This window comes from Trichomycterus rosablanca, chromosome 7 (genome assembly GCF_030014385.1).
Source record: "Trichomycterus rosablanca isolate fTriRos1 chromosome 7, fTriRos1.hap1, whole genome shotgun sequence".
NCBI lineage: Eukaryota > Metazoa > Chordata > Actinopteri > Siluriformes > Trichomycteridae > Trichomycterus > Trichomycterus rosablanca.
Genome location: NC_085994.1, coordinates 13,772,988 through 13,788,754, shown reverse-complemented (window position 1 = coordinate 13,788,754; position 15,767 = coordinate 13,772,988). Strand labels below are relative to the sequence as shown.

The 15,767-nt window shown below is 40.1% G+C and overlaps 1 protein-coding gene across 2 annotated transcripts in view; it reads left to right on the top strand.

The window, feature by feature from the left end:
- fnbp1l (formin binding protein 1-like) overlaps window positions 1-15,767 on the top strand; it is an 88,992-nt gene that overhangs the window by 46,671 nt on the left and 26,554 nt on the right. For both annotated transcript variants that reach the window (XM_062999033.1, XM_062999032.1), the window contains exons 2-3: window positions 1,589-1,704; window positions 11,296-11,346. In XM_062999033.1, the coding sequence (XP_062855103.1) occupies window positions 1,589-1,704; window positions 11,296-11,346 (167 nt within the window). The remainder of the gene's footprint in view (window positions 1-1,588; window positions 1,705-11,295; window positions 11,347-15,767) is intronic.

Genomic DNA, 15,767 nt, shown 5'->3' with positions numbered 1-15,767 from the left:
AGGCTTTCCTGGATGCTGCTTTTGTACCAAATCATGATTACAATCACCTGTTGACATCACCTGTTTGAAATCACATCATTATTCACTCATTACTAGCCCTAAATTGCCCCCGTCCCAACTTTTTTTCTTCTTTTTGGAATGTGTTGAAGGCCTGAAATGCAGGAATGGATGCATATTAACAAATGACATTAAGCTGACCTGACAAAACATGAAATATCTTGGGTTTATACTGTCTGCAGTGAAATAAACGTCAAAGTAAATGTAGGAAACACTGTTGTTTTCCATACTGTCCCAACTTTTCTAATTTGCGGTTGTACACTGATCAGCCATAACATTAAAACCACCTCCTTGTTTCTACACTCAATGTCCATTTTATCAGCTTCACCTGAAGCACTTTGAAGTTCTACAATTACTGACTGTAGTCCATCTGTTTCTCTACATACTGTTTTAGCCTGTTTTCACCCTGTTCTTCAATGGTCAGGACCCCCACAGCTGTTATTTAGGTGGTGGATGATTCTCAGCACTGCAGTGACACTGACATGGTGGTGGTGTGTTAGTGTGTGTTGTGCTGGTATGAGTTGATCAGACACAGCAGCACTGCTGGAGTTTTTAAATACCGTGTCCACTCACTGTCCACTTTATTAGACACTCCTACCTAGTTGGTCCAACTTGTAGATGTAAATCAGTGGTCACAGGATGCTGTTGGCTGGATGTTTTTGGTTGCTGGACTATTCTCAGTCCAGCAGGGACAGTGACAGTGAAGTGTTTAAAAACTCCATCAGCGCTGCTGTGTCTGCACAACACACACTAACACAGCACCACCATGACAGTGTTACTGCAGTGCTGAGAATGACCCACCACCCAAATAATACTACTCTGTAGTGGTCCTGTGGGAGTCCTGACCATTGAAGAACAGCATGAAAGGGGGCTAACAAAGCATGCAGAGAAACAGATTGACTACAGTCAGTAACTGTAGAACTACAAAGTGCTTGTATATGGTAAGTGGAGCTGATAAAATGGACAGTCAGCGTAGAAACAAGGAGGTGGTTTTAATGTTATGGCTGATCAGTGTATATATATATATATATGTGTGTATACATATCCCAGCTTGTTTGTAGGCGCCCCTGGAGCAGACAGTGTTGAGGGCCTTGCTCAAGGGCAGAATTCGAACCAACAAGACTGATGGCTCAAAGCTCTACCCACTGGGATACCACTGTCCCCCAACACAGTAAATTAAAACAGTGGTTTGAACAATGACTTCTTTGTTGATTATGAATTAACTGGTTAATCATTAACATCTCTAATCAGCACATTTAGCAGTAATAAAATACCAGCTCCTGCCATGACACACTTGTCCTTTACAAGTGTCAGCTTTCGATTTATACTGAAATTCTGTCAGTACGCCAGCATTTGCTCAGCAGTGAATAACGCTCTGCAGTCATCCAACAAAATCATGCAAATGTTCATCAAGCAAAGCATCACTGATGCTTATCTCCTGTCTCATCAAGCGACAGCTGAAGTCTTTCACTTTCCTCCCACTACTTAATACTTTACATCTAATAAGTGCTTTTTTCACTTCCTTTTACAGGACCAGTTTGAGAACCTTGACAAACACACACAATGGGGTATCGACTTCCTGGAGCGCTATGCAAAGTTTGTGAAGGAAAGGCTGGAGATTGAGCAGACCTATGCAAAACAGCTGAGGTGAGTCTTCTAATAATAAGCTCACAACAAACAAATTCCAGCAAACACACACACACACTTTTTTACATATTCACACACAAGGTATCAAGTGTGCACAGATTAGCCAAGCATTTGGAACACCCCCCAAAAATCTGCATGTGAATGTTTATTTAATAGCTGTGCGCAAGGTACATGTATTTATTATTTATTTATTAGGATTTTAACTTAACGTGTTTTATGCACTTTGGTTACATTTATGAAAGGACATTATTCATTGGTTCAAGTTTAATGTCAAACACAGTCATGGACAATTTTGTATCTCCAATTCATCTCACTTGCATGTTTTTGGACTGTGGAAGGAAATCAGAGCTCCCTGATGAAACCCATGCAGACATGGAGGGAACATGTAAACTCCACACAGAAAGGTCCCAGACCACTTTACCTGTGCATGTCACAATCAGGGATATCTTAGTTGTTGGGCAGATGGTAGTTGATGGTAGCAGATACAATCAAACATAAAGACCTGAGTGAATTTGATAAGTGCCTAATCGTTATGGCCAGACGACTGGGTTGTGGTATCTCTGAAACAGCAAGGGTTGCTTACAGGCAGCCATGGTGAGTACCCACCCACAGTGGTCTGAGGAGGGACAAGCCACAAACCGCCGACAGGTGTTTGGGCAGCCATAAAGGCTATGGCGTCTGATACTGATCAACAGAAAGGCTACTGTGTCTCACAATTTAGACATTTTTAATACTGGTGATGAGGGGATTGTGTCACAACACACAGTTCATTGAAAGTGGTGTATGGGCTGCATACCAATCCATTGTGGAGTCTCAGCTCTACTTTCCTTTTGACATAGCTAAGGCCCTACCGAGTCGTTTCCCCTGTAATATGCAATTTGCTGTGAAATTCAAAATGTAAGGTTTGTGTTTAGCGATTTAACATTTTTCATTCTCGTAGCGTTCAAGTGCCTACGGCAATTCAGTTAGCAATCGGTTAGTCAAAATGTCAGATGTCAAAGTGTAAAGCAGCTAAAAACACAGACTCAGGTAACAGAGTTTGGAAAACTCCCAACCAGTTCTGTGAATGCAGGAGGATGAGGTGTGTCAACACATGGACGAGTATTTTTGAGACCATTGCTGGATTTACAGTGAACCATTAAGGTAGGCTGTGTTGTGTATTGTAGCTTCTTTTGTATTTGCTAAGCACAATTAGTAGGCCTCAAGACATAGCCAATCATGTCTGTATGCGGATGTCCAACTGGCCGATTGCACCTCTGTGATTCGATCCCTGGATCCCAGCTGTAGTGGCCTAGCGTAATTTACCACCGTGTCACCCGAGCATCACCCGTCATCATGTAACCATTTCCTGCAAATTCCCCACACTGGCTGTTAAGGGTCATTTAACCAGAGGTGTCAATAATTCTGGTGCATTGTAGCAGAACAAATGTCCAAGTTGAAATTGTAGTTCACACTGTTTTTATTTCATTACCCATCAGCCTGAAACATTTTTAGTTTGCTACAGTTCATCAAGTTAATTATCCATGTGAATGTGATAAAATATCAACAGAATCAATCACGTGCCAAAAATGTGCTTCGGGTTACAATCTGCAGCTGCGGCCTCTTCGATCTCCTCTCGTCCCCCTCTCCTCCTTTTTCCTGTCTGAAGGAAGTGAGGCCTCCTGGCCTCCCTCCCTCTGGGATTTACACGGTTGCCAGGATACAGGAGCCAACTGCCTCTTCAGCAATCATGATCTCTCTGGTAGCTGTATCATGGTACCATGGACTTATTGTACATGACATCAGAGGCCTAGGTCGGGATCTTTGTCTGAGATACACCCGGCTGGGGGAGGGGGGGGATCATGAGACAGGTCTGGAGAGTCAACCTTAGATAAAAATGAGATGAATTAAATTAATAATGGATGTTTCCCAGCACAACCCTGATATCTAACATGATTATCTACAGCTAAATACAGTTTTTTTTCTGAAACATAATTCTATTACAAGCAAAATGTCATAGTGTTTAGTCTTTAAAAGGAACATTTCTGAAATAGGCTTACCATTTGATTAAGTTTACATAAAGGTCTTCCAAGGTCTTTGTTGTAATAACAGACAGACATCATTCGGGATTATCTGGCTGTGTCTCAAAATGTATTAGATGAGCTACAAGGTGTGTAACTGAACCATTGCTAGTCCTTGTTAATCATTGTTGAATCTCTGAGCACCTCCTTCAGAAGGCATGGAGGCATAGGCTTTTAAATTCAGGTGTTGCTCTAGTAAATCTAGGTTCTTTCTATTCACTGTAAAGTCAAAAAGCAGTTATTAGGAAACCCTGTTTAGCCATTGTTCCGTCAGTGTAAACAGCCGGCTGATGCCGAGTTCTCGAGAGTGCGAGATCTCAGCACTGGTGAGATAGTGTATTTTACCTTCATGCCACCTAATCCTCTCCTTACTTTAGGTGGACAATTATTACTTGTTAACCATGAGCCTAGATCTAGATTATTATGTCCAGATGTTCATCCACTGTTTCACTTGAGGTGGGTGACACCAAAACATGTCAAATTAGGGCATTTGTAGTTAGGGTTATAGACTTATGGTCAGAAGGTCATTGGTCAACCCCCAGCTCCTCCAAGATGCCACTGTTGGGCTCCTGTGCACTACCCTTAACCCTCAATTTATTGCACTGTAAGTTGATAAAAGCATGACTATAAATGTAAATCCAGAAAGAATGAAGGTAATGAGTCTGCACTGCAATCACACTCGCATTTTTTTCAGGAAATGCACCTCTCTACTTGTGAATGTAAATGTTGAATTATCTAAGTGTGCAAATTAATGCAACATTATTAATGCTCGCCTAAAGCTGCACCAAGACAAAATCCTTTTACTTAACAAAGATGTTCCCTAACTGATTTCAATCATAAACATCCTTACAGTGCCACTGTCATTTTCTTTTACTGTTTTTTTTTTTCAAATCAGGATCTAATTCATAGATCCAACTTCCCAATTAAGTTGCAAAGCAATTAACGGAGACCAACATCAATTGGCAAATGAACCATCAAAGTTGAATCATCATTAAGAAGTGAATGTTGTGCTGAGCTGGTGTTCCATTTAATTTAAGTAATTTGCTGCCAAGGTTCATTTCCTGCAAATTGGCACTTTCCAGAACACAAGTGGCCAAACTTGCTTTTTAAATCTTCTGATTGGCTGAAAATGGGCAAACAAGTTGTAATTCAGTATACAGTAATTCTTAGGGGTGCATCGTGGACATCTGCACGATTGTACAATTGCACGTGCATTCTGTAATTTATTAGTGATGGATTGGTCGCGAACAAAATTCGGCTCTAAGAGTCGGCTTTTTAAAGTGAACGGGAGCCGACTCGTGTTTTTTTCTGTTAAAGCCGCACGTGATTGGTCAGAATGCGTTTTTGTGTGCAGGAGCAGGAGGGGCGGGGTTACAGACACACACACACACACACACACACACACACACACACACACACATGGACAGAGCGTGCACACGAACAGGAGGGAGGGAGAGAGAGAGAGCTTGATGAAGTTTTACACAGTGCTTTACGTAGCCAGACATTACACGCTGAAAAGGTGAGGAAAATGAGCGACAGGAAACAGTTCAGACCCACTTAGCTGATGGGAGACCAAGTGTTCAGTCTACCCACATCTTATACATGTCACTGTGTACTGTAGCAACATCTGTCCGCTCAGAGAGAATCTTTTCTAAAACAGAGCAGGGCAGATCATAACAGAAAGGAGAACTAGGATCAACCCCTCAGAGATAAGCTGCTTGTTTTTTTTGAATGCTAATCTTCACTAAATACTTACAAACACTGTCACCTGGATGCTGCTTTTTTTTTTTTTTTTGCACATTTTCATTTATATTTTGTTGAGTGATGCTTTGTTGATATTGTGTTGTTCCACTGTAGATGCACATTTACAAATAATATACACAATCAGACCTTTTTGTCTAATTGAGATGGGTCTTTATTGTTGTGGCACTCTGTTCCACGTTGAGTATATAAATAAAGCCATTTAAATAATAAACATTTAATAAAATGTTTTTACATTAGTAATTAATTTTACATGTAATTTGGTAATAAATTAGTTTAAGCAACAAAAAAAATTTGTTTAAAGACTCAGCTCAATGAGCTTGTTTGATTACTTTGATTTTCAATTTAAGATGGCGATAAGTAACTTAAATTTGGTAAACCTGTTAGGTTACAGTAAAGTACTCAGTTCTTGGTAATTACCTTTAAATTGCAGGGGACTGAAGTTTTTTTGCTTAAAAATGTAAAAGAAAATGTGCACTGTTTACACTTCAGAAAAAATCGTGAGAAAATCGAATCGTGAACTCAGCATCGTGAATCGAATCGTGAGCAGAGTGTATCGTTACACCCCTAGTAATTCTGTAATTAGATAAGAAGCAGTACATTTTAGACAAGTTAACAGTTTCACAAATAGAAATACCATAGTACATTGTATGACGATTGTGTAGACCAGGCGTGTGCCCCCTGGTCATTGAGTTTTTTTTTTTTTTTACTTCTAAAAACTAAAGCAATTATTTGATTCAGGAGTCGATTCGTATGAAGCGAAATGTAAGTTTTTCTACTCAGTCAGTTCTCCGTTTTTACTGTTATTATTTTGGGGGTTGGGGGGGTTTGCGCAAGTTAGAGGTCAGCTCACGGAAGGGGGGGGTGCATGTCCAAAAAGGTTAAAAACCCCTGGCGTAGACCACAAAAATGCCTATTTCCACCTATTATGTAGTATATACAGCTGGATTTTCATTGTAGCATCTGGTTTGGGAAGGTTGTAATGCAGTGTTAAACAGTAGTGAAGCTTAATTTCATTTCCCAGCAGCAAGGTGGTAGCATTTTTTTTTTTAACCAATCATCTTATAAGGATTTTCTGACAAGTATTGTGCCTAGCGATAAGTTTGAGTTGAAGCTGTCATAACAGGTTTTACTCTTTTCTTTCCAATAAGCTGTCAGTACAATATGAATTCTTAAAACAAACCAAGTATCTAAGGTACTGTAGCTAATGGAGCAGGCTTAAAATGAGACTGGTATATTCGCATTAGGTTGATTAACATTAGGTAGTAGTGCACGCTAATCAGAATTGGCTGGTGAAACTGATGGTGCGGCACAAATAGAAAGAAGGCAAATTAAATTTAAATTAAAAAAGGCTAAAGCAATCTGTTTAGCGAAAAGAAGAGGGAAAAACAAGAAGAATTAAAAGCAAATTCTAAAGCAAATATACATGACGGTTACTAATATTAATAATAAAATACACAGTGTTTAGCTAGCACAGGGGATTTAAGCTTTAGTTATATAAGTGTGTTACAGCAGAACAGGGTGCAATTGGTAGGGTGGGCACTGCACACGAACATATGTCCTGAGGACCTGGGATTGGTTCTTTCTTCAAGGGCTATATTGCTTTTCTTAACCCTTATGTTCTGTTGACGGGCGGCACGGTGGCTAAGTGGGTAGCACTGTCGCCTCACAGCCCCAGTTGGGGCGTTCCGGGTCCTTTCTGTGTGGAGTTTGCATGTTCTCCCCGTTTCCACGTGAGTTCCTCCCACAGTCCAAAGATATGCAAGTGAGATGAACTGGAGATAATAAATTGTCCATGACTGTGTTTGATATTAAATTTGTGAACTGATGAATCTTGTGTAACCAGTAATTACCTGTCCTGTCATGAATGTAACCAAAGTGTAAACCTGACGTTAAAATCCTAATAAACAAACAAACAAACAATGTTCTGTTGACATAGACTTCACTGTCTTGTTCTTGGGGTCCCATTACATTGAGTTCAATATTAACCAAATTAACTGGAGAGAGAAAGAGGTGGGAGATTTTGTAAAAGGTGTGTGTGTGTGTGTGTGTGTGTGTGTGTGTGTGTGTGTGTGTGTGTGTGTGTGTGTGTGTGTGTGTGTGTGTGTGTGTGTGTGTGTGTGTGTGTGTGTGAGGGAGTAGTTTCACCAGACAGAAACTAAAACCATATAAAAATCTATAGCCTCGAATCACGTGGTCTCATTACAGAAGTGTATAAATCAGGGGGTGTTTGGAACACTATATGAATATCAAAGTATTGTTTATTTTATTTTGATGTCTCTATAAAATTAAGTCTGAAGAAAAAGGTTAATGATATTTTGTACCCCAAATTTAGGACCCCAAACAGAACATGAGGGTTAAGGAACTCAAATCTCCCCCCACCTCGAAAACAACAACAAAACCCAACAGATGAGGGACTGGCTACTCTACATACCTTAGCATATTAGTGTGTCAGCTCCTTAATGTGAATGTTGGTTGCCACCTAGTAGTAAAAAAAAGAGTGTTTTAAGTCTTTTTACTTTTCCAGCCAAACAGCAAAGAATACACATCATGATTGACTTCATAATAAATAATATGCAACATTAAAAACTGTGGTGTTTATTAAAGGGACTTTCATAAATAATATTAATAGGTGTTCACTCTAGCCCACCACTGCTGAGATCTAGGTTTGCATTTCTGCCGTGTTATTGGGGGATGTCTGAGGGGGGGATGGTTGAAGCCCTGTGATGGATTGGCGTCCTGTTCTGGGTATTCACCCTTGCAGCCAGTGTTAATAATTCCAAGCGTGTTCATTTCCAACCGATGGTGTCACAATTACTGGACATGCAAAATATTTTGGAAACAAGTGCTGTACTAAATAATAGAGATGCTTTTGTAAGATGACTAAGTGGATTATGTAAACCTGTTTTTTTTGTTGTTATCTGAAGTGCTACTAATGACAGATTTAATAAACACTGTATGGCCAAATGTATGTGGACACTTTACCATGAGCATGTTGGACATACTGTTCTAAAATCATGGGCATGTATATAAAGGGTGACTCACAGCAAGAAGGTCCTGGGTTTGATTCCCAGGTGGAGTGGTCTGGGACCTTTCTGTGTGGAGTTCTGTGTGCATGTTCTCCCAGTGTCTGCATGGGTTTCCTCTGGGAGCTCCAGTTTCCTCCCACAGTCCAAAAGACATGAAAGTGAGGTGAATTGGAGATACAGAATTGGCCGTGACTGTGTCTGATAATAAACTTGTGAACTGATGAATTTTGTTTAACCACTAACTAACTGTTCTGTCATATATGTAACCAAAGTGTGTAAAACTTGACATTAAGATCCTAATAAATGAATAAATAAAAAGTTAGCTTCATCTATTCCAGATCTTGCTTTGTGCACAGGGTCACAGTCATGCTGGAACAGGAAACAAGCCTCCCAAATTACCTCCACAGGTTCAAAGCATCTAATTTATTTAACATATAATTGATTGTGTACATCTGTTGGGTGGGTGACGCTGAAATAGTTGAACGTATTAACTGTGAGAGGTATCCGAGTTCTTTTAGTTATATATTGTATGACTGGTTTGGATCATATGCGTGCAGGTTATAAAATTAATTAATAATCTAGAGACGTTACTACCTAAATGAAACAACTTTGACAGTGGTCTAAGTAATCGAATTACTGACTGACAAATGTAAACTCGAAGGCGACCCATAGTCATACTACTCAAGTGTGTGCAGCTGTGTTAAATCTCATCCAATTAATGTGTGCATGTCAACACACTAGTTGCAAATCACATGTGTTTCCAGCTGTATATTATTGCACCACTATGAGGAAGTGCTGCACTTATGACAGACACCAGAGTTCCTCTGAGTAATACCTGTAATAACAGGTAAACACAGTAGAGAGAAGCATTCAGCCTGACCTGCTTTTATAAATGAAGCAGAGGAAGCATGTTTAGGGGAAGTGATGGGCATTATTAGGCAGGTTTTGTGGCCATCCCCTCCCCTACATCAATACCCACATACATCCCCTGAGAGGAACGTGTCTAAACACGACGGGAATACTCCTTTTCTAAAGCTCTCATTTATCAGAAATCATCCCTCTCCCTCTGGACCTGGAAATTTAGCATTTTCAGGAAGAACTGGGACACAAACAAAAAATGATTGTAGTGTTTGGTTTCTCTCACGTCTTTGACCTAGTTTAAGTCTCTGGTGTGTAAACTAAGCAGGATGTTTAATCTGACTTCTATTCTTCTACACCGTGTGATGGGAAATACGTGCTTCATGTACTGTATATTAGGCCACTGAACATCAAACACAGTGTTGTGAAACGTTTATGCAGATTTCTGCATGATTTTTGCATGTATGGCATGTTTTGACTGTGTTGAGATCCTTAATACAAGAAAAAGACAACCCTAATAAACACAATATACCATTTTTAATGATCATTTTATGTGTTAAAGAAAATATATTATTCACTGTGCTGTGTGTGGGGTAAAATAACCATCCCTTTAGTTACATCAAGGCTTAATTAATGCAGACTTGTTTAAATAAATGGAAGCTTTCCAGGGATGGGAGAAAAGCTAAACAAGTCAACAAGCAGCGTGAGATGCTGCTAGCAAAAGGAGCTATACAGGCCATTAAAATCTATCTGTTTTGAAGCTCTGGGACTCCAGCAAACCACAGCGAGAGCAAGTGTTTATTCATAGATAATAAAAAAAGGCTGGCCTGCCAAAAAATTTTTTTTAGATTACACATCCAAAACATCACAAAAGAACCTGGAAGAATATCCAGGGTGTGGCAGGTTAATTTACTTTCCTTTAGAAAATCAACAAAACAATACTTTTGAACAAAGAGTTTCCAACATTTGCATTATAAACTATTTTTTTCTCCCTTTTTCTTCTGATTTAGCGTAGCCAGTTAGTCTTCCGCTTCTGGGCATCTCGATTGCGTTTGAGGAGGGTATATTTGCCTGCTCCACGCCCCCTCTGACACATGCACAGTCCTTTAACCCCTTCTTTTTGCCTGTGTGTCGGTGACTTCTGCACAGGCACCACGGGCTGCTAACCAGGGTCCTTGCACAGCGTTTGACCCCACCCACCTACTCCAGTCTTTTCCCACCCAGCAGAATCAGTGGTCAATTTTGTCTGCTGCAGGCACTGCCAATTGTGCCTGCTAGATGGCACCCAGATGACCGGTGGCAGAACCGAGATTCCAACCTGGAATCTGTTCAGAATCTCAGCACTGGTGTGCTAGCAGAATATTCTGCTTCGCCAACTGTGAGCAAAACTTCAAATTTAAGGACAGTCCCCATTTTTGAGGGGTCCTAGAAACACAAATACAAGGATCAAAACAACATTACATATCAAACACTACAAATACACAGACAACTCATTACCCCTGTTCCACCCACAACCCCAGCCCTCACTTTTTATACAAGAAAAATGAACGGTGATTACCTAAGTAATAAATCAGTTACATCAGTATAAAAGGATTTAAAGCAGTCTTCTGTTTATTTGTGGCATAAACTGAAGATACAATAAAAATACACATCCTTATAAACTATTATTTGATCATTTTTGTCATCTGGAGTTAGTGAAACATTTACTGTTGTGGAACTACAACTTAAATGCAATATTATGACAGCAGTTCCTATTTTGGTTAAATGTAATTGTGTAGTACTTTTTCTTTATTCATCTATATATTAATGTATTATTTTAGCTCTAGGTTTAATGAGCTATAATTACTTTGGTAGATGATAAATATCTGTTTGTTGTCCAACAGGAACCTGGTGAAGAAATACTGTCCAAAGCGTTCCAAGGATGAAGAGCCCAGGTGAGTCCTACTTCATTTAAAAACTGTATTTTGTGCTGTATTATCATTTTATTATTAGACCAAAAACATTATCCAACACAAACTGGTCCTGTGTGGAAAAAGTAATTGTCCCAGTGGCAGAAATGTCGCTGTATAGTAGTCCACTGCCTCTGACCAGTGTGTTTATTTGTTGACAGGACCAGTGGGTATTTGAATGTTAAAGTCCTCGTCACACCCCGCCATGCCTGTGGCTTTTTTTTGTTTACCACCATCAAAGTGTCTGTATGAGGCTTTCATGCCATGTTAGTCTCTCACTGCAGAACATGGGAGAGCTCAGAGTTTCCTGTAGACCACGCAGGGAGTGTTGGCTGCTTGTCAGTCCAGAAGCCTCCCTCTTGCTATAATGAATTCTATTAGCGCACCATTAGACACACAGGACTCCTGACCTTAGAACATTCACTTCTGTGTAGGAGTGTGGTTAGCACTCGAGGCAGGAGACGTGGGATTTTGATGAAATGATGTGGCCCTTACCCTCTGAGCACACACGACTGGTCAGTGAGGGTCAGAACGTCTTCCTCCCTGCATTACTGTGTGTGGTTTTGTGTAAGGGTGGCATTTTAATAAAGCCTGGAGTTTAGGCTTGTCTATCTGGGAGTCTGTCAGTGTTAACCATCTCAAGTGCATTGCAAACAAAGTCGGCCGCCCATGACCCTGTTGCCGGTTTACCACTTTTCCTTCCTTGGACCACTTTTGATAGATACTGACCACTGCAGACCGGGAACACCCCACAAGAGCTGCAGTTTTGGAGATGCTCTGGCCCAGTCGTCTAGCCATCACAATTTTGCCCTTGTCAAACTCGCTCAAATCCTTACGCTTGATCATTTTTCCTGCTTCTAACACATCAACTTTGAGGGTAAAATGTTCACTTGCTGCCTAATATATCCCACCCACTAACAGGTGTCATGATGAAGAGATAATCAGTGTTATTCACTTCACCTGTCAGTGGTCATAATGTTATGCCTCGTCTGTGTATTTTCAATGCAGAAGAAAAAAAAATTCATTAGCCATAAATAAATTATTATAAAAAATATTATGAATATAAATATTATGGCTGTAAATAAAAACAACCATACTATTCTGATTTCTCACAGTATTATGTAATATAATAAAATAACACATATCACACAGTGGTAGATTGCTCTAGCCAACTACCATTGGGATCCAAAGTGGTGCACTATACACATGATCAGCTATTTCTAGGGTGGTCGAGGCTCCGCGATGAACAGGCATTCTGTCTGGGGTGTGTTACTGCATTGCGGTCAGTGATTCCAGGAAAATTGTATCCACCACTACCCTGACAAGGATAAAGCATTTGTAAACACATTTACCATGTATAATTGTATTTAGTTAGTAAAACAGGCAGCACGGTGGGGCAGTCCGGCTCAGTGGGTAGCACTGTCACCTTACAGCAAGAAGGTCCTGGTTTTGATCCCCAGGTGGAACAGTCTGGGTCCTTTCTGTGTTGAGTTTGCATTTTCCCCCCATGTCTGCGTGGGTTTCCTCTCACAATGCAAAGACATTCAAGTGAGGTGAATTGGAGATACTAAATTGTCCAGAACTGTGTTTGACATTCAACTTGTTAACTAATGAAACTTGTGTAACCAGTAACTACTGTTTCTGTCATGAATGTAACCAAAGTGTGTAAAACTTGATGTTAAAATCCTAATAAATAAATAAATATCCCATGAACAGCTTGCCACAGGATCTCTTATGGGTTCAGGTCAGAACTTTGACTCTCTTTGGCCGTTCAGTTTAACCTTAAATGTGAAGCTTTTTTCATTTCTGATCATTTTAGATCATTTCTAAATAACACCTCAGCTTCACCTCACAGACAGAGTTTACCGGGAGGATGGAATAACACCAGGTCATCCAGATCCCAGAGCACACAGTATAGCGCGCACACACAATCACATATTACAGTTATGTATGACTGTTGGCCTAATGAGACCTTTGTTGTCCAGAAAGTCCTTTTTTTTATTATTTGCCTGTTTATAAAACATTATCCTAAAAGCACTGATGTTTTTCTTTCTGAGTGGTTTCTTTCTTGCTACCTTTTATTTTGTTATTGTTGAGTCATAAACATCAGCTGATGCTGGGGATATTTTTCCTCCCAGAATCTCATGTGACTTTCTGGATGAGTTGTTGTTGTTGTAGTTTTGGTGACATTTTACTAGACTGCCACTTCTGACCAGTTCCAAATCCAATTCCTAAAGTCCTAAACATTACATAACCCTTTCAGACGAATGTATTTGATCTTTTTTAACTCCTTAGATTGGTAGAAATTGTAAGGTGCTTCTTGACTTTTTATTGTAAGGTTTAAGATTTATAATCTACTGTGCTGCCTGAAATCAAGGCTGATTGTGTTGAATCAGTGAATCAAATGACGAGAAAAGTTGAAAAAAATGAAAAGAAAAGTTTGGTTTACTGTATCAATTAAGTATTCAAGGGCCAATAATTTTTTTCCCAATAATAATACTGTTAGGTACATTGTTCCAAACAATATCATAGTGTCACTTTATATTAAAAAGTAGTAGGTTAATATACTACATTTAATTAATGCAGATTGTTACAATGTAACCTGACCTGGAAAACTAAACCATCTTGAACACTCTGACTCTTTGATGCAGAAAGGTATAAAATGTAATGCACTAAAAATGTGTTTATACAAAGAAGGGCTCTTAGTAAAACTTGCTGCATGTATTTGTTAATAAATACATTAATTAATTAATTAATACAATTTGTGCAATAACTGTTACGCTGTTTCGCACTATTCAAATTCAGTGTATATACACATATCGCCATGTAAAAGCTCTTATTTATATATTTATATATATATTGTATATATATATGTATATGTATATATATATATATATATATATATATATATATACAGTGTATCACGAAAGTGAGTACACCCCTCACATTTCTGCAAATATTTCATTATATCTTTTCATGGGACAACACTATAGACATGAAACTTGGATATAACTTAGAGTAGTCAGTGTACAGCTTGTATAGCAGTGTAGATTTACTGTCTTCTGAAAATAACTCAACACACAGCCATTAATGTCTAAATAGCTGGCAACATAAGTGAGTACACCCCACAGTGAACATGTCCAAATTGTGCCCAAATGTGTCGTTGTCCCTCCCTGGTGTCATGTGTCAAGGTCCCAGGTGTAAATGGGGAGCAGGGCTGTTAAATTTGGTGTTTTGGGTACAATTCTCTCATACTGGCCACTGGATATTCAACATGGCACCTCATGGCAAAGAACTCTCTGAGGATGTGAGAAATAGAATTGTTGCTCTCCACAAAGATGGCCTGGGCTATAAGAAGATTGCTAACACCCTGAAACTGAGCTACAGCATGGTGCCCAAGGTCATACAGCGGTTTTCCAGGACAGGTTCCACTCGGAACAGGCTTCGCCAGGGTCGACCAAAGAAGTTGAGTCCACGTGTTCGGCGTCATATCCAGAGGTTGGCTTTAAAAAATAGACACATGAGTGCTGCCAGCATTGCTACAGAGGTTGAAGACGTGGGAGGTCAGCCTGTCAGTGCTCAGACCATACGCCGCACACTGCATCAACTCGGTCTGCATGGTCGTCATCCCAGAAGGAAGCTGACGCACAAGAAAGCCAGCAAACAGTTTGCTGAAGACAAGCAGTCCAAGAACATGGATTACTGGAATGCCCTGTGGTCTGACGAGACCAAGATAAACTTGTTTGGCTCAGATGGTGTCCAGCATGTGTGGCGGCGCCCTGGTGAGAAGTACCAAGACAACTGTATCTTGCCTACAGTCAAGCATGGTGGTGGTAGCATCATGGTCTTGGGCTGCATGAGTGTTGCTGGCACTGGGGAGCTGCAGTTCATTGAGGGAAACATGAATTCCAACATGTACTGTGACATTCTGAAACAGAGCATGATCCCCTCCCTTCGAAAACTGGGCCTCATTGCAGTTTTCCAACAGGATAATGACCCCAAACACAACCTCCAAGATGACAACTGCCTTGCTGAGGAAGCTGAAGGTAAAGGTGATGGACTAAACCCAATTGAGCACCTGTGGCGCATCCTCAAGTGGAAGGTGAAGGAGTTCAAGGTGTCTAACATCCACCAGCTCCGTGATGTCATCATGGAGGAGTGGAAGAGGATTCCAGTAGCAACCTGTGCAGCTCTGGTGAATTCCATGCCCAGGAGGGTTAAGGCAGTGATAATAATGGTGGTCACACAAAATATTGACACTTTAGGCACAATTTGGACATGTTCACTGTGGGGTGTACTCACTTATGTTGCCAGCCATTTAGACATTAATGGCTGTGTGTTGAGTTATTTTCAGAAGACAGTAAATCTACACTGCTATACAAGTTGTACACTGACTACTCTAAGTT